General features: G+C 37.5%; 5 protein-coding genes and 1 long non-coding RNA gene across 9 annotated transcripts; 3 read left to right on the top strand and 3 right to left on the bottom strand.

Moving 5' to 3' along the window:
• Positions 1-1,194: 1,194 nt before the first annotated feature.
• LOC124305378 (ubiquitin carboxyl-terminal hydrolase 14) lies at positions 1,195-3,731 on the bottom strand. Its single transcript, XM_046764732.1, has 6 exons — positions 3,550-3,731; positions 3,261-3,439; positions 2,594-3,058; positions 2,224-2,496; positions 1,830-2,121; positions 1,195-1,669 (listed from the first exon to the last, which is right to left on the bottom strand). The coding sequence occupies exons 1-6, from the start codon at positions 3,563-3,565 to the stop codon at positions 1,413-1,415; spliced, it is 1,482 nt and encodes a 493-aa protein (XP_046620688.1). The 5' UTR covers positions 3,566-3,731; the 3' UTR covers positions 1,195-1,412.
• A 55-nt stretch (positions 3,732-3,786) lies between these two features.
• Positions 3,787-6,674, top strand: LOC124305385 (uncharacterized). The gene is made up of 3 exons (XR_006908373.1): positions 3,787-3,856; positions 5,916-6,123; positions 6,579-6,674. It is a non-coding gene; the product is annotated as an uncharacterized LOC124305385 (long non-coding RNA).
• LOC124305380 (guanine nucleotide-binding protein subunit beta-5) lies at positions 4,099-6,626 on the bottom strand. Its single transcript, XM_046764734.1, has 5 exons — positions 6,287-6,626; positions 5,964-6,100; positions 5,754-5,872; positions 5,186-5,543; positions 4,099-5,096 (listed from the first exon to the last, which is right to left on the bottom strand). The coding sequence occupies exons 1-5, from the start codon at positions 6,390-6,392 to the stop codon at positions 4,767-4,769; spliced, it is 1,050 nt and encodes a 349-aa protein (XP_046620690.1). The 5' UTR covers positions 6,393-6,626; the 3' UTR covers positions 4,099-4,766.
• A 453-nt stretch (positions 6,675-7,127) lies between the features above and the next one.
• LOC124305376 (ATP synthase subunit alpha, mitochondrial) lies at positions 7,128-10,542 on the top strand. The gene is made up of 8 exons (XM_046764724.1): positions 7,128-7,288; positions 7,643-7,756; positions 7,946-8,295; positions 8,555-8,911; positions 9,051-9,432; positions 9,546-9,690; positions 9,816-9,933; positions 10,072-10,542. The coding sequence occupies exons 1-8, from the start codon at positions 7,223-7,225 to the stop codon at positions 10,184-10,186; spliced, it is 1,647 nt and encodes a 548-aa protein (XP_046620680.1). The 5' UTR covers positions 7,128-7,222; the 3' UTR covers positions 10,187-10,542.
• Positions 10,543-10,632: 90 nt separating this feature from the next.
• On the bottom strand, positions 10,633-12,655 carry LOC124305379 (elongation factor Tu-like). Its single transcript, XM_046764733.1, has 4 exons — positions 11,985-12,655; positions 11,527-11,898; positions 11,257-11,448; positions 10,633-11,145 (listed from the first exon to the last, which is right to left on the bottom strand). Exons 1-4 carry the CDS (start codon positions 12,534-12,536, stop codon positions 10,876-10,878), a joined length of 1,386 nt encoding a protein of 461 aa, XP_046620689.1. The 5' UTR covers positions 12,537-12,655; the 3' UTR covers positions 10,633-10,875.
• Positions 12,656-12,762: 107 nt separating this feature from the next.
• Positions 12,763-18,916, top strand: LOC124305373 (endoplasmic reticulum metallopeptidase 1-like). 4 transcript variants are annotated; one of them, XM_046764722.1, is made up of 7 exons: positions 12,763-12,871; positions 15,056-16,564; positions 16,774-16,954; positions 17,224-17,564; positions 17,730-17,935; positions 18,059-18,356; positions 18,450-18,916. In XM_046764722.1, the coding sequence occupies exons 2-7, from the start codon at positions 15,116-15,118 to the stop codon at positions 18,609-18,611; spliced, it is 2,637 nt and encodes an 878-aa protein (XP_046620678.1). In that variant the 5' UTR covers positions 12,763-12,871; positions 15,056-15,115; the 3' UTR covers positions 18,612-18,916. The 4 variants fall into 4 exon arrangements, with proteins under 4 accessions (XP_046620678.1, XP_046620675.1, XP_046620676.1 ...); XM_046764719.1 differs by having other exon boundaries at positions 12,792-13,111; XM_046764720.1 differs by having other exon boundaries at positions 12,793-13,111; positions 15,056-16,555.
• Positions 18,917-19,064: the final 148 nt, after the last annotated feature.

Genomic DNA, 19,064 nt, shown 5'->3' with positions numbered 1-19,064 from the left:
CTCTGCCCTCTTGCCGTGTACATAGATACGCACGAGGTTTAAAAGATTGAGAAATTATCGACTATATTGTTACGATGAATGCCAGTGCCAGTGGTTGACCACATTTATTTGTTTCCCTTCAATTAGAATTCAGCGTATGTATGTCAACTTCGATAATTATAAAATTTCATGAGGGTGAAGTTAGTAACGTTAACGTAACGAAACATCAGGAAAAAATTATTATTGCGCAATTTTACAACCCCTTTGATAAGGAGTTGGCTTTTCAATATGAAAGTATATTTTGTTTATCATGGCTTACTTAATTTCCGATATCCCTAAAGGTGCGAAGTAATGATATTTCTTAAACATATATCGTCACAAACTTCACTCTGATAAAACTTCCCATCTAGCCGAAAAATTTATCTATTTAGTCCAGATTATCAACTTTTTTAAAGCAATTCTTGAAACCATAATTTTTTTAAAATAATTAATTACATACGTTGTTTTGTTTGTTTGTATTTATACATTCATTATAAAATTACTTTCTTAATCACTCCTTTGCTCCGTATCGAAAAAATGTTGAAAATCACGAAAAAATTAATTATTGAACTTGAGAGGAATTTGCTAAATTAATAGTTTTTCTTTACAGAAAGACTTGTTCCCAGTTAAACTTTCTGTTGTGATTACGATTACCCTTATCCACGAAAAATTTTCTCCCGTTTCTTCGTATTCTGAGTTACTCCGTCATAATCTTCGGAATTACATAATATTTTACTTGTATAACCGTTATTTATCCGTACATTGAAGAAAATAAATTTTTTTCACTTTTGTTTGTAAACAATAGCTGTTACTTTATTATTAGAAAAGAACACGTTCAAGGCTTACAATCATACATTATTTTACAGACAGTTATAATTTTGCGTTGTTTGCTTCATTTTAGTGAGGTGATGTTTGATTCCTCAAACGAAGCTTGAAAGATGTTGAAATTATTTAATTAGTCAGCAACCAGTATTCCTGGCTCTACTGGTCTAGTAACTGATTGTTAAATTGCATTTACAATTTAGCACTTGGCATTCGATTACTTCATTTTTTCCCCTTTAGACAACATTCTGAAATAAAGTCTTCAGTAACCGAATCATGTTTCACTGTATTGCTTCTACTTTGTTCAATTAGAACAAATAATGAAACATAATAATCTTTTAAAAGGCATGCACGTTCGTCGGCCAGCTCCGAGAATCACACTCTGAAATACACATCTATTTAAATTTTGTTTTTTCGAATAGAGTTTGTTCCAAATAAAAAAATTTGAATCTTTTTGTAGCCTAGGTTACCCACTCTTCTGATCATTTAAAACTTTCTCGATGATTCACTTGGCTATATATATTCGTTTACGTTAGCATTTAAATAATTATCGTTGTTTTAGTGTACAAAAATTAGTTGCTCTCTGGAATGGGTGTTTCTAAAATTCTTGGACCATACAGCAGGACGTAAGCACAATGCCAATCACCACCTCCACTCAGTTTCAACACATCCTCGCTTGTTACAGCGCTGACCACGTCGTCATCGCATTTCAACCATGTATCACCTTTTTGACGGACCCATGCTACATAATGACCACTACTGCTTGATCGACCTCTGTGCGTCAGAACCGCTTGAAGCGTGTAGTACCCACTATTGTTTGAGCCCAAGTCTGAAAATTGGGAAGACACTTTTTAAGTTATTACAGCTGGCGAGTGTTTTTAATTTTTACGCTTCTTTGTTTTCAGATTTTTTAAACTTGGCAGGAAAATCGAATATACCCAAAATTCTGTTCAAGTTAAAGTTCTGTCAATGATGACCATGTAACTTACCATCTGCAAACCAATACGGTTCCTGTTTTACGTTTTTTTTAATCGAGTCACCCATGTCCTTCTTGTCTTTAACGGACCTTTGTTCTTCCAATAAACTATCTTCGTGTTCTTTGAATCGATCACGCATCGGCGTCAGCTTACTCTGTAATTCACTGGAGCATAATTCAAAAGCATCAAAATCTAGAGGAAATTTAACATCCTTCAAAATCTTGGCGTTGATCGCTTCCTTTTCTTTGTAGTAAAAACGGACAAATTGTACAGTTAAGTAGGCCGGAAGTCTGCTGATCTTGGACTGAAAATATTGTATACATTAATCTTGTTAGTCAGATATAAAATAAAATCGTGACGGAATTTCTATTCTCAAGATTTCAGTAATTCTGGTATCTTCACTCACTGTTTTTGTGTATACAGCATCCCGGTTCAACGTTGGTGATAGTTTCGTGATCTGCTCTTGCATTTTGGATCTCAATCCGGAGTGCATGTATTTGACATCAGTAGAAATAAAACAACTAAGTTGCAAAAAGTCCTCTTTGCCCTTTGTCGGAGGTTCATCCTCTGACTCGACGCATTTTAACTCTGTGTCGAATGTGCCGCCAAAATATTGTTCAATAACGGATCGCTGTTTGCTAGAACTTTGGGCACCATCTTCAGATGTCAACGCACCATCCTATAAATAAGGATAAAACATTATCAACATATGGGACATTTTAATGTGATCATTGGGTTATTTGAAAGAATTACATTGTTGTGAAATGAAAATGTACCTTAGCTGGCAGTTTTTGTTGCAACATTCTCACTAGCTCTGTCCAGCATTCGCTAGCATCCTGTTGTTGGAATCCTCCATGTTCAGATTTTTCAGCAAATCTAGGGAAGGCTAGATGCAACGTTTGGACCAAGACCAATGGTGGTAGCGAAGATCCTTTATCCATCGTTTCGTACAGGTCCCTTAACGCTGCAGTTATGCTCTGAGCAGGGACCAAAGATGAGCTACCAGCTGTAGCGAGGCCACCAGAAAACTTTTTCAGAGCTTCTCGCAGTTCTGGAACTGTCTTCAAACACTGTACAGTCGCATTCAGGTAACACGTATTGCCAAGATTAGTTAATCCAGCTGGCAGGTCCAAGGCCGTCGCCAATTCTGATTCGTTCATATCCTCCAAAAATAAAGGCTTTTCCGTCGGCTCAATTGGAACATCTTCCTCTTTCGACCCCATCATTAAAACAGTTACGCCCTGTTTCAAAAGAGGCCCAACGAGCATAAGAATTTAGTGACATGTAATGAATCATCTATGGTACAACAATATAAAGCTAGCCGAAAATGAAAAGCGACATAGAAAGGACAAGTAAACAAGAGTGTTGCAATTGATACAAACTGCTACTTTTTGAAAGATTAATAGTGTAGTTAAAAAGGTTGAAATTGGAAAGAGTTCTTACGTCTTTAAGCTTCATGTTTCCCCAGTCTTCATCCTTCAAACTGGTTCCCTTTAGCATAACCTTTTGTCTCTCCGGTTGAACACCGGTAAGCGCAAAAAGCTGAGCCTTGAAGAGCATCGGTTCTTCATCAGTGTTGACTTCGACATTAGGAAAAAGTTCTTTGCCCCATTTAACTTTGACTGCAAGTATTGAAAAAGAATGAATACAATACGGTGTCGAAAAATTTTTACAAGCCGCTTATAGGTTAGATTTTCTTGTTTTAATAATGTGTTCATTTCACGCGACTTACTGGTGTACAACGGCATTTTTAATATATCGCCGTAAAGGGGAATGTGAACGACGTTTTTTAGGTATTCGGTTAAAATATTTTGTACAACCTCCGAATCACGATATTTGAATGCAAATAAAATGCAAAGTCAGTTGCATACCCCGCGAGTCGCAGTCAGTCACAGTCGATCCGTGCGCACTTGAGACTGCGCAACCGGCTACGTTTTTAAATAAAATAGAGTGAGGTTTAATTGTGGTGTAATTTCGAAGAAATATTATTATCGGATTCATTTGCGATGAAAAAGATTCACCGCGCGGTAATATTTGCGGTATGATTGAAAACGTATGGTCATTTAATCGTAATACAAAAACAATCGAAATATCGTGCAAGAAAGTGGAATACCAACAACAGACTGAGTGACTGGCATATTTAAGTTGAATTGAGAAATGCTTCGTCTATGTGCATGCCTATAATTAGCGAGGGTTTGCCCAATAATGCTTTCTTTGTTTGATCTTTGAATTTTTTACTTAATATAAGACAAGTGATTAGTTGTAAGATATATACCAGAAAATAAAACGCTGATAACAAAATATTTATTAAAATTATTAAAATTATGAATCAGAAATATACAATTAATACGGTTGTATAATCTACATACTCGATAACGATTTCTACCTTTTCATTGAAATATCTGATCAATTACAGGTGGATATAATATTCAGCATTTTTTATGCCATTACTGTCTTATTACATTATAACAATATGTATAACAATAAGAACACAACGACTTGACATTCACTTTCATCTAATATTTCGTACTCGTAACTACACTTTAAAAATTAATCTTTGTCAACATATAGGGTTTGATATTCTTCCAATTAACGGAATCTCCCTCAGTTTTACGTTCAATAAGAGTATCATCTGTATAACATTTCGCACTCCATACATTGTCGCACATGAATTCAATCTATGGCACTATATAATACATGATACATAATTCATCCTCTCTGTAGACGTGCTCTAAGTAGTACAAGTATTGCAGTTGAATTCAGTGTCATATACGCGTGTGAGACATTTTCTTCTTCAATTCATATAATCACTTTAGATTCTCAAAACGCCAAGACCAGCTTGTTCCATTATCAATACAACCAGTCAATGTGCTTGATTGAATACTTTGCACCATTCTGACTTAATATAAATTTATGAACAGGGCCGAAGCGATGCCCAATACAAGATTACTAAGCCCAGACTCGAAGCGTTGCATCCCAGCTTCCCGTCGAGAGTGCTGTACCATCGGGTGAGATACGTAAACAAGAAACACGATTTTCGTGACCGTAGAGCAGCGCGACTCTCTGGCACTTAAGGGTGTCCCAAGCATTAACAGTGTAGTCATTATATCCAGCGAAAAGAAGACGACCGCTGATGCTGAGATCTACCGCATTGGCACCAAAAATAATACTTTCTTTCGCATAAACAGCAACTTCCTTGTCTGCTCGTAAATCGAATAGTCGACAGGTAGCATCGTCAGAACCTGTTGCCACTGCATCGCCGCTTGGATGAAACCGGACCTGAAACGTAACGCATATGACAGTGAGATCTGTTAATCATGTGAAACTCATAAACAGAAAGTGTGTGTAAAATTTGTATCACAATGTACCGAATTAACGTCTGAACGATGTCCCTGAAAGCTTTGCACACATTGTCCACTTCTCATGTCCCATATGAGTACCATTTTGTCACAGCTACCAGAAACAAAAGTATTTCCCGTTTCACTGGGAGCCAAATCTAGAGACATAACGTCGCCAGAATGTCCGTGAAAATTTTGTAGCAGCTGTCCACTTTCCACATCCCATAGAGCGCATGTGCTGTCCCCGCTACCAGTCAGAATTTGTTGATCACTATTAGGAAACGCACAGCACGACATGTACGAGGTATGAGTACCGACTGTTTTCTTCCGCGCAGAAACATCATCCTCTAAACTGAGCGGGTATACCGTTACTTTGTTATCAAGGCCCCTGGAAAAAATGCAAAATCTGATAAACCCTTGTAACGTCTCTGTGGTAAAAATGACGTGCAAATTTACCAGGCCATTGCCAGCAGTTAAGTCTTTAGAAAATTAATTCAACTTTGTGTTCGAGTATTGACGATTTTGCACACGAGTAATCTTGGATTTTGCCAATAGCCTTAATAAAACTCGGTTTTCCAAATGTTTCATTGTTACCTACCCACAAGCTACAAGAGTACCGCTAGGGGCATATGCGCAAGCCATTACCCAGGTTGTAGGCATGGTTACCGCATGTTCTTTATTTGTAGTAAATGCGTCCCATATTATCATTTTTCCATCCTGCGTATCAAGGAAATCGTTTATATATATTTATGGATTACAGCTGAATTCTTCAAAGTATGCATTGGTTTATAACAGCAGCAATTCGAACCTGTGAAGAAGAAACGATGTGTCGCTTGTCTGGAGACCAGTCTGAGCATAAAACTTTAGCTTGATGCCCTTTCAGTATACGACGTGGCTTCACGTTCATACAATTTATAGATTCCAGTCTGTCCGCTACGGAGGCGACTAAAAAATACAAAATGTGACAGGTGAGCAATTGAATTAGTTTTTGTGTAAACACGCACAATTGTACTTGACAAAATGTGTATTATGGAGTTTGACAGATAGCAGATAATCGATTTATTGCAGTTTTTTACTGCTGATGAATATTTTTTGAAGTAATAAAATGTTTTAATCTGAGTTTATAATTACGTGTAACATCGTTTAGTTTTTGCCTCTCATCGTCGAGGCGTAATTTTAAAGTTTCTGCTTCCTTGGCTAAAGTTTCGATCTGTTCTAATTCAGTAGCAGAATCCATGCTTTCAGATTTTCCAATTATATCCTGGGCGTGTCCTGTCAGAAACACTAGTAAATCCTTAATGTTATCGCCGTCATAAATGAGGCAGAGAATACAGCACAAATTATTGTTTCCGTATAACCTGTGCCCCCTAATTGCCTTTCGTTTTTCAACTTTTTATTAACTATGGAACATTTTAAATCCTAGGAACTGTCAACAATATTAATCAATACATCGATAATAATAAAATTTGGCGCCGATGCGAGAAACCACACGAACAAACACGAACATTACCGAACACATGAACTGCCTACGAGATACCAATTTTGAAAATAAATCGATTTTTTCAACGCACGCAGAATGGAAAAGTTTCAACGTATCAGGTACTTCGAGATTAAAGATACCGTCTAATGCTTTTCATCGTCGCAACGCGTAAAAAGCCTCGAAAATACGACTAGAAATTAAAATACAATATCGACTATGTGACGCCATTTTTGTAGTCTCGACAACAAAGCTGATCTTCTATCACATTCAATTTAAAATTAACAGCTAAAATACGACAACTGGTATAGAAAACAAAACAGTCTGTGGGGAAGTATTTTAAATAATTTTTAACGAAAACTGAATCAAACCTAAAATAATTGTTTCCAAATATCGTGAGGAATAGCTGAAGGATTCCGAATTTTGGGTTCAAGTGTAGTTCCTGGTTCTGTCGCTGTTCGATATTTCCGGGACCGGAAGTCAAGGTAGGAGCAGTGGGGTTAGAACCGAAGGTTCCTTCTGCTCGCCCCTGTCTTGACCGTTCTCCATCTTTGGCTCCGTGGTACGGTCGACGGGCATCGAAGACAGAAATGGCTTTATTATCTCTACGTTTAGCTGCCTCCGCTGCGAGGCAGCTGCCTAACGCAACTGTTCAGGTACGTTGTCGATTGCCGGAATGAATTTTGTGTAAATAATATCGAATTGCACCTTATTTACGGCTCGTCTGTGCTAGCCGACATTTTTCACGGGTGTCGTAATATAATCGCACTTCATCTGTCTCTCCAATTTCCGCAATGCAGTGTTGCACTTACTATTGAATTAACAATAGTCGTACGATTAAGTTGAGACTGACTAAGATCAATCCGGTTGCCAATACCGTTCGCCGAACACGTTACACGTTAAATGCTATATTACATAAACAAGAATAAGTCGTTATGTAATAGTCATCGACCTCATCTGCAGTGACAAAATTTTTCTTCATAAAAAAAATTCTTTATTAACATTTACAGGTCAACTGGCCAATCATCGGATATGCTGCTCGTAAATATCATGTATCATGCAGTCGTCGCTCTGCCGAGATCTCTTCCATCTTGGAGGAACGCATTCTTGGTGCTGCACCCAAAGTGAGTTTCTATCTGGTGATACCCTCAATCCCATGAAATATTTCGAGAAATTCCAAGATACCAGTTTATTCGTAAATTGTCTCAGAGAATTCTCAGAAGCAAAATTGGTATAAGATGTATATAATTTTTATCCATATATTTAGAGTTATCGAACTCTAGAATAGTTTCTAACTGAAATTTAAATTACAGACAGACTTGGAAGAAACTGGTCGTGTAATGAGTATTGGTGATGGTATTGCCCGTGTTTACGGTCTGAAGAACATCCAGGCTGATGAGATGGTGGAATTCTCCTCTGGTCTGAAGGGTATGGCCTTGAATTTGGAGCCTGACAACGTTGGTGTTGTAGTATTCGGTAATGATAGGCTGATCAAGGAAGGAGACGTCGTCAAGCGTACTGGAGCCATTGTTGACGTTCCTGTTGGAGAACAACTGCTAGGACGTGTAGTAGATGCTTTGGGTAACGCCATTGACGGCAAAGGAGCTATTGACGGCAAACTCCGTTTCCGTATTGGTACCAAAGCCCCTGGTATCATTCCCAGGTGATTGAGAATCAATGTATAAAATATAAGAATGTCAGCTGAAAAGGTTGAATAATTAAGATCACGGTTAAAGGGGATTGTCATGTAAAAAAATTTTAACCATTGACAACAATCCATACAAACGACTACTTATTTTCTATAATATGGTGATTCTCACTGAGTAATAATATGTTGATTGGAAATTTAACTTTGGGAAAGTTTAATTGTAACGTAAAATGACGGTCGAAATTCAGAAAGTATGAATTTATTTCATTTTCAGAGTTTCCGTACGTGAGCCTATGCAGACTGGAATTAAGGCTGTAGACTCGTTGGTACCAATTGGTCGAGGTCAGCGTGAGTTGATCATTGGTGACAGGCAGACCGGAAAGACTGCTCTGGCCATTGATACCATTATCAATCAACAACGATTCAATGCTGGTGCTGATGAGAAGAAGAAGTTGTATTGTATCTACGTCGCCATTGGTCAGAAGCGATCTACTGTCGCCCAGATTGTCAAGCGACTCACTGATGCCGGTGCAATCAATTACACCATTATTGTTTCTGCCACTGCTTCTGACGCCGCCCCACTCCAGTACTTGGCTCCATACTCTGGTTGCGCCATGGGAGAGTTCTTTAGGTATACATTGAAAATTGACTTTGTTTATAATGCAAAAGCTGGCGTTGGCACGAATTTTATGACTAAAATTCAGGATTTTCTTGAGGAAGAAGTTTCTGCAGTAAAAATTACTTTGTATTAACTGGAACTTGATACTTAGGGACAATGGAAAACACGCTCTGATCATCTACGACGATTTGTCGAAGCAAGCCGTTGCCTACCGTCAAATGTCTCTACTTCTGAGGAGACCCCCTGGCCGTGAGGCTTACCCTGGTGATGTATTCTACCTCCACTCCCGTCTCTTGGAGAGAGCAGCCAAGATGAGCGAGGCTCATGGCGGAGGCTCACTTACGGCTCTTCCAGTCATTGAAACTCAGGCTGGTGACGTATCTGCTTACATCCCAACCAATGTCATTTCCATCACTGACGGTCAAATCTTCTTGGAAACTGAATTGTTCTACAAGGGTATTCGCCCAGCCATCAACGTCGGTCTCTCCGTGTCCCGTGTAGGTTCTGCTGCGCAGACCAAGGCGATGAAACAGGTAATTTCAATTTAAAATGACTTCGGAAATAAGCAAGTAATCTAATGAAATTTGAAGCGTTTTCTAATCTTTGAATTAGTTATTACCGGACACATATTGTTCTGAAAAAATAGGTAGCCGGATCTATGAAGCTTGAGCTTGCGCAGTACCGTGAGGTGGCTGCTTTTGCCCAGTTTGGATCTGACTTGGACGCTGCAACCCAACAGCTGTTGAACCGAGGTGTCAGACTCACAGAACTGCTGAAACAGGGGCAATATGGTAAATTCGAGATTTCTTGTTTATGAAAGTTGTGTAATCTTGATAATAGTGTTCTTTAGAGAACGTTACTTGGCGAACGAGAATGCCAATGGATTGAGATTGAAATAATGTAATATGATTTTCAGTACCCATGGCCATTGAAGAGCAGGTAGCAGTTATCTACTGTGGTGTCCGTGGATACCTAGACAAAATGGACCCAGCCAAAATCACTGCCTTTGAGAAGGAATTCCTCGCCCATATAAAGTAAATTGTTTAGAAGATGTTTTTGTAATTTATGTTCGTGGTTTAGCAGCTGATCCTACATCTGTATCATTCTTTATCGATGCATGGGTCAAGTGTAAAGAGTTACAGCGTTTTCATATTATGAATTCTTTTCTTTAGGGCGAGTGAAAAGGAATTGTTGGCGACCATCGCAAAGGAGAACCACATCAGTGAAGCTTCGGACGCGAAATTGAAGAAGATTGTCACCGACTTCCTGGCCTCTTTCGCCGCGTAGGTTAATATTCAACACCAGACATCAGTTCAAAGCCATCACTAGCTAAGTAACCACTCGTCTTAGGTTGCGCTCTGCAAATAACTGGTCCAGATACCGTGTACTTTTGTTCATTTTTTATATGAAAATACATGTTATTTGCGCCCTGTTGGCAGCCGGTATTAAGAGATTAGATTTGTAATATAACTGATCGAAAAAGGTTTAACGAGGAGCCAATCCTGCGAGAACCAAGTGAAGATACACAAGAATTTGATAAATAAAAAATAATTCCACATTCGAACGATAGACAACACGATAGTCAAACAAATACATACTGTACGTTACATGTTGGACTTTAATAAAATGTAAAGTATCCACTATTGTTATATTTTCATTTACACTTACCTATTTATTCACACTTCAGTATTACGTGAATGATTGTATTTTTGTCATAAGATAATAATCGGGAAATTTATAATTCGCAACTATAACATTTTATTTATACACTTTCCAAACATCGTTCAGATGTACATATATTACAATTCCTTCTCACTAGAAATGAGACGATGTACTGCAATTCTGGTATATGCTGGCATGAATTAATTATGTGGAGAAAGATCGCGTTGATACATAGTCACAGATCAATTTCACGATCAGTGATTAGATTTATCAAGTCAGTGCACTGTACAGTGATAATAAAATATTGCTTTTTTTCATTTAGAAAGCTGTACCTTTTTAAGTTTTCTGTTAATAACTGGAATACTATCCAGTTGCTTAGTAACGATTCCAGTTATCACAGTACATTTGTTTTCTCGAATAGTGAACGCTTGTCCCTCCAAAAACGGCATTTTTCTCATTAACGTTAATCTTGCCTCTGCATGTTCTCCAGGCATCAGTAGCTCGGTACCATCGGGTAACTTGAGATCAACTCTGCATGTTATGTGCCAGGTGGAACTATACAATGGTTGAATATATCCTGAAGCCTATATGAAAATCAATCAAAATGTTAATTCAAATATGAATATATTAAAAATTTCAGCATTTTTACAATTGTAATTATTATTATTATTATTATTATTATTTTCTCACAATACCTGCATGGGTTTTTTCCGCCCACCTTCACGTTTGGTTAATAAATATATTTGGGCTGCATAGTGATTGCTTACAGACAGTGAGTTAGCTGCACACAGCAGCATGCCTGTTTGCACTCTGCTGATTTTAATGCCTCGAATTAAGACTCCAACATTTTCTCCTGCTTTTGCTTCTAGAACACTTTGTTTGAAAATCTGAACAGAGGTTTAACATTCTTATAGTATCGTAAAATCTTAGCAGACTGTATCTACCGGTTTACCCTTTTGGTTTACCTGTATATCTCCAATAGTGGTCGGAATCTCCTCGTCAAAGCCGAGTAAATTGGCATTAGCGTTCTTTTTCAATGTTCCTTGTTTCAAAGTACCTACGACAACCGTACCTCTACCAGGAACTGTGAAAGCATTATCTATAGGTAAAATAAATGGTGATTTGTAATCTCGTGTAGGAGTCGTGATATAACTGTCTACAACATCAAGCAGCTTTCTGACAGAAGGAACTCCAAAATCTGACATATCTCCTTGGAGCGCTCGGAGTGCAGACCCATATACGACAGGGCTATTAATTCCATCGAATCCAATATCTGTCAGCAATTCCCTGGTTTCAATCTCGACTAGCTCTAACATCTCCATATCTGCAATATCTGCCTAAACATGGAAAGTTCATTCTACAATTTGATACCATTTGAATTTTATTCAGGCATGTATATGAAATTTTTTGAACGCAGTTTTACCTTATTTACAAACACGACAATCTCTTTTATGCCAACTTGTTTAGCTAGAAGCAAGTGTTCTCGAGTCTGTGGCATTGTGCCATCAGTAGCTGCAACCACCAATATTGCACCATCCATTTGTGAAGCTCCGCTAATCATATTTTTTACAAAGTCTGAATGACCGGGACAATCGGTATGAGCATATCGCCTTGCTTTTGTCCTGTAGCCAACGTGCGCAATATTGATGGTTATACCCCTAGCCTTCTCTTCGGGTGCCTTGTCTATCTCACCATAAGATACATATTTGGAATCGTCATTTTCGGAGGATAGAACCTTAGTTATAGCAGCTGTCAAAGTAGTTTTCCCATGATCTACGTGACCTATTGTTCCCACATTACAAATTGTCTCTGCATCATCGGCGTTTTGGGTAAAGCGACGAGAGGTTATGCCGAACGTCGGACTTACATTTAATAACTTATTACCCAAAGTGTAAAACTTTTCCGAATACGATCTTCGCGCGTTTATCGATTTACCGGATAGAATAATACGGACTAAGTTATTGATTCCGCGCATGATGCCGTTATTTATTTTCCCAACATTTGAACAAGTTTAAGGTTAGTGAACCTTTCATTTTCTTGTTGACATCGTGCAGAACATAGAAATATATCGATAGAGTGGGGAAGGCCGGGAAAATCTGGCATCGCAGAAAGCAAGTGCTATCTGTGAAGAGTCGCTGGAACCGGTTGATTTGTCGTTTATTTCGTTTCCGAAGCGTTATGTTTATTTAGTCTGTGGTTTGGTCTCCGCCATAACCGTACTTTCTGGATTGTATCACGATGATCACGATTGTACGGATGCGGTGTTAACCAAGAACTGCGATGATTAAACGATGACTTCAGTCAGCGACGGTGGCAATAGACTTTATCTCAATCCAGGGGCGATTACCGGATTTTGAACGCCTTCGTTTTTAGTTTTTGTTACAATATTAACAATTTTCTTCTCAGTAACGCAGAATGAATTTTTGTCGTTTCAAATAATTTAAAACCAGCGCCACTGCAGCTCTTCTGCATTCCTACGATTTTACGCAAATCATTTTCTTTTTCTTTTTTATTAACTGAATAATTTTCATCGAATAAGTGGCAATGGCGGTAAGTTGATCGATAGAAATGATAACAATGCAATGATCCACGCCGAGTCGAGGCAAATTATACATAACATTTACCTACGTATATACATAGATGACTAGGAAAAAAGTTAGCGGTTACGATATGCATTATTATTTAAAAATTCTGGTACATATTCTACAGTTTCGCAAGAGATTATCCTCCGTAATAAACGCAAAACTATTCATGTTTTGTGTTGAGAAATATTATATTTTGTCGTATGCAAACTGATTTCTTGAATATTGTTGGTCACAGCTGAAAAAATGAGTACACAATCGGTGTTAAATATTTTGCCTGTAACAAATGAATCTTTGTCATTAAATTTTGTAATCTAAGAAGTATGTACAGTTATGATGACCCAGAATGTGTACATGCATTCGATTCATTTGTACTTATTACTTATAAGTATGTTGAAATAAACATTTGTCATTATTCCATGAACTATTGCAGAAAAAATTAATAAATTTGCCTTGGTTAATTGTTGATTCAAATGATTATTCATTTACCTGTTTAACCAAGTAAATCGATTTTAGGCTTTGATTAACGTTTTATATTATCAGTCATCTAATACTGTGGATGTGAATTTTCTTTCACGAAGCTTCGCAACAAAATTCACATGTCATGTTAGTCTTATACGTATTTGGCGAAACATGATTATCATGTGCGATAATCTTACACTTCATAGCATTTGCCACTTTATAGAAATCGTAACAGCACTCACAATCACTGATGTTATCACGATCCTGAAAATGTAAACTCGATCTATACGAATTCAACAGTGTGATAGTTTTGTTAGTCAGAGAATAAAATGATTGATTTACTACACGCAGTGCCATGAGCAACGATGTAATATTGAAAGTTTGTTTAATCTGAAAATAAACTGAAAGTGCATAATATTGTAGGCTGTAAAAATTACATTTGAAATTTAGGGAATTTCGATCAAACATGAAATGAGATGGAAGAATAAATAAAACAAGATTATGTGATTTATTGCAAATAATATAGAATTGGTATAATCATTTATCCTTGCAAAGATGATAATTGATTTTTCGAATGCTATATTGGTAGGAGGCTTTACAAATGATTGTCACATTGTGATAACTATGCGCTCATCCTTTATTCAATGAAACGATATTTTATTTGTTTTCATTGAGTTAAAGTTAGATTCAGGTAGTTATTGGTTTAACAAAGAGTGACATATCACAGTTTTCAATGACTACGTGGCACAAGTTTTTTTTATCATGCTTTCCTTGAATATTATAGGGTGCCAAAATTAGGACAATTCATTTCTGAAGATAGATTTCCTTGGATACTATATCTTAGTGTGTAGTTTTAATACAGACAATAAATTGGATCATTGTTGTACTTGAACAATGCTGCATGTTGCTCAATAGAATACCTTTGATGTAATGAAATTTTACAATAACAGCCTGCTGCGATACCATTCCAATTAGTTAATCTGTATGATTTACAATGGGCTATTACCCTCTGGCTTTGTCACTCCAGATAATATAATCAAATTGACAACATCAGATACTAGTCTTCAAAAATGTTTCCGCAGTCTTTGAAGATTGGCATTCACGACAATTATATTTTGCTCCTAGCAATTGAAAATATTGGATAGATTATCAAAGAGTAGTTGATAGTAATTGCAGGCATCAGTAAAATACCTGAATCTTGATAATCATTAGTTTTGTGTTTAACAATCAGTCTTGTTCGATCCAATTCAGTTTAAATTGGTAATTTAATTAGTGATAATGTGATTCAGTTCAGTGCGAAGGAAGGCATCACTTCGTTCAAATTTATTTCATGTGCTAACTTAAAGCAATTAAAGGACTAACAGCTATTTTGCTTTTTTGAGACCATTTTTCTTCAAGTTGAAGCATGTAGAATTTTTTGTAATATTTTTCTCTCAATCAAATTTTGTAGGATCCAAAGAGAAGAACAGACGCACGCTACAGACGTACTCGTGAGGACCCGGCATACAGCATGGTGAAGCTACCACGGCGTAACGAGGCTATTTATGCTGTAACGTCAGATAGTTCTGAGTACGATGAGGAGAGAAAAAGAAAAGATCTAATACCAAGTTTGTGGTGTGGTCTGGCGATATTGTTAATATTGTTGATCAATGTGACGTTACATCATTACCTCTACAATGGATTGCCAACGCCACTTACAGTAAATGACTTAGTAGCTGGCAAAGATCTCTTCATCACCGAGAGAGCTAAGTCTGATTTAATTGGGTTGGCAGAAATAGGGGAGAAGGTAGTTGGTAGTTATGAGAACGAAGTTGTGGCTGTAGAGTACCTGACCAATATTTTGCAAGAAATTCAGGCCGAAGCGACAAATAACAAGACTGTCCAAATTGACGTCGCAAGAGGTAGTGGTGCTTATTTTATATCCAATCGTCGTTCATTTACGAACGTTTACCTCAACGTTGGCAATGTCATCGCTAGATTGTCAGATGGAGACAATTCCAGTGTGGCTCTACTGGTCAATTGTCATTACGATTCTCATCCTTCCAGTCCAGGTGCAAGTGACAATGGCATAAACTGTGCAGCAATGCTCGAAGTGCTTAGAGTGTTATCCCAAAGTCAAACTACATTGACTCACGATATCATTTTTCTATTCAACGGTGCCGAAGAAAATCCATTGCAAGCGTCTCACGCCTTTGTAACTACTCATCGTTGGGCGGCAGATGTACGCGCATTCCTCAACTACGATTCGGCAGGATTTGGCGGTAGAGAAGCACTTTTTCAATCTGGTCCAAAAGATCCGTGGCTTGACGCATATTATGCCTCCGCCGTTCCTCATCCTCATGCGTCGGCAGTTATTACTGACTTGTTTGAAAGTGGCTTGGTCCCATCTGATACCGATTTTAGGATATTTCGAGATTTTGGAAACCTTCATGGCCTGGATATGGCCTATTACGCAGGTGGCCACGTATACCATACGCTGTATGACGATTATCAAATAATCCCAGATGGATGCTATCAACACACCGGAGACAACATGCTGGCACTAATTAAAGCCCTAGGTAATGCACCAGAACTTTTGGAAAGTTCTGTCGAGGGTAATTCAGTATACTATGATTTCCTGGGATTGTTTGTTATTCGATATTCAACGACAATTGCGATTATACTGAATGTATTGACGGCACTTTTGGCTCTTGCTTCACCTTTCTGGCCAACTCCGGGATGCAGCATCAAAGACAAGGCAAAAAGTCTTGGAATAAGCTTCCTCTTCCAGATGTTGGGGATTCTATTGGGATTTGGACTATCTGTCTTTTTTGGCATGCTGCTTGACTGGACAGATAATGCAATGAGCTGGTACAGTAATCCAGGGCTATTGATTGGATTGTTCGTTGTACCGACTATGCTTCCGATGCTGGGTGTTAATTGGGCGATGACTGCTCAACCTATAGAGCAGGTGATCTCAGTTAGTTCGGCAATTTTGCTCAATTTTTTATTTTATAGAAATTGAATCGATTACTTAAAGTTGATAATATTATTAGATAATTTGATGCAAAGAATTACCGATTGGCGATGTTTTTAAAAAAAAATTTCATTTGACCAGGTAAATAAGTTAAAAGTTTCACAGGTAAAAATTTGACTCTGCTGCTACTTATAAAGATATTTCATTTTCAGAGCCGTTTAGGTACTGGACAACGAGTACAGCTAAATACTCAGGCCGTAGGAATGTTATGGGCAATCATTCTGATTGCATTGACAATTTATGGTTTGAAATCAGCATATGTAATAGCTATAATTGTTGGATTTGTATCTGCAGCCAACATTATTACTTCAATATTGAAGCTGCAAAGACTTGGTTAGTGTATAAGAAATCTTAGTACTCCAAATTTCAATTTTCATTTAATTCATTGAATATAGTAACAAATTACATGATCTTCATCCGTTCGTTCAATTTCTAATAGTTAATATAATGAAGCGATCTGAATAAAACCTTGAATAGGTGACAAGTTTACGTTAATTTTCTGGACAGTATTTACATCTTGAGGATGGCTTGAAATAAGAAAAATTTACCAATGAAAGTTTATTCATTAAATTATTCATTTTTAATACTATCTTTACTTTTAGTCAGAGTTTGGCTCGCGATTTTTATCGGCGTTGGGCTCTTCATTCCAACTCTGTATTTACTTTGGCTCGGATCGATGATGACCAGTTTTTTACCAATAATGGGAAGATCAGGATCTGATATTACTCCTGATCTCTACATATCCCTGATTATGGCTGCGATCACTTCAATGATTGGCTGTTTTTGGACGCCTTTGATAGCTGTCGTTCGAAGGCCACAGGTTTTAGTACTTGGGTTTTCATTAGCTGCTGTTATCACTATCTTAGCAGCTACTGTCACGACGTACGGTTTTCCATACACAGTTGATCGCACAAGCCCAAAGCCACAACGGTTTTGGCTTATTGTAAGTTCCTGTCAAATCTACTTGTTCATACACTCTCAAGTTTCAACAATTGGTACTAAATTATTCTTTGGCTTGTATTCGTAGTTTCACTCAATCAGGATACAAACTCCCGAATCCTTATCAATACTTGCAACTGACTAATATAACCTGAACGTGTAATTTCAGCATACAGAAAGAACTATGTATGATATTAATGGGAATGTAACGTATAATGATGGGGGATTCTGGATTCAAAATCTAGATCGGAACGGTCCCAGAACAGTTGAGAAGTACATATCTGAATACAGCAATGCTACGACCGTAGCAGACGCGTGCCTGGATACAATCTACTGTGGACTTCCAATCTGGAAGGGTAGAGACATGGGCATGTTGTGAGTTATCATGCTATTCAGAGGGATCTTTTATATTGCAAAGACATGTATTGGGCCATAAAGATTAAAGTCCCTAATTTATCAGAAAGTACGTAATCATATTCTATTATTACTTCATTCCAGAAATAAGAGCTTTTGGATACCAAATGAAGTGCCAACTGTTCAGTTGTATCAACCATCGGCACTTTTAGGTGTTTGGAATGACACAACTACAGAATCAAGGCGGCTGTATCTGAATTTGACAGGGCCCGACCATATGAGCCTAGTGTTTGCGCCGAGAGATGGTGTAACTTTATCCAACTGGTCATTGCTCGAAGAAGTTCCTACATCAACTACGTGGAATGAGAGATCGGTTTATTTTGTGCTTCACGATTATGCGATAGAACCGGAAACTACTGTAGAAATTTGGTTAGACTTAGTGGTGGGTATTTTATCATGTTTTTTCCAGTAGTTCTAATAGTTATTTGGTTTATAATTGAAATATAAAATTCAATCTACCATTATTTTCTTATAGGTTTCGGATGGAGTAAATCCAGTTATTGATATCTCTCTAAATGCTCATTATGTGCACAACACAACAAGTGCGAGCACACCTTATGCCTCCATTCTTAAACAGTTGCCACTGTGGGTTGCTCCGCTCCATTGGTCATCAACTTACAAATCTTACATTTTTTAGAGAAAAGAAAGTTTTATTTTAGTTACTGGTTTTTTTATTTAACTTGGGCCTGAGAACACAACTCAAATATAGTTTAATTAACTAGAAGTACACGACTTGACATGAAGCTTTAAACTTAACTTGAAAAGACAAGACTTTATTGTGATTTCGGGACAACTTTTCCGGAATAGAGAAGGTCGTGATAGCTCAGTACGTGATAAATTTCAGTGTTAATGGTAAGAGATATGATTGTTTCATACCAGTATAAATGTGAGTCTGTATGCCGGATATTCAGTCTGAATCAAAGGTTTAGGGGATGCAACCACCACATAACATTAAAAAGTTTTGACACTATCTTTTGATAGGATCAGTCCCCATTCCTGTTAAATAGGACGAATGTTACATCGCTAGATAGATTCTCAAAAAGATGCTGAGTTACCTTATTATTCTCAAAAGACGTTACGAAGAATGAAT

Source organism: Neodiprion virginianus, chromosome 5 (assembly GCF_021901495.1).
Source record: "Neodiprion virginianus isolate iyNeoVirg1 chromosome 5, iyNeoVirg1.1, whole genome shotgun sequence".
Lineage (NCBI taxonomy): Eukaryota > Metazoa > Arthropoda > Insecta > Hymenoptera > Diprionidae > Neodiprion > Neodiprion virginianus.
The sequence above is the reverse complement of the archived record's forward strand: the minus strand, read 5'-3'. Positions and strand labels throughout refer to the sequence as shown.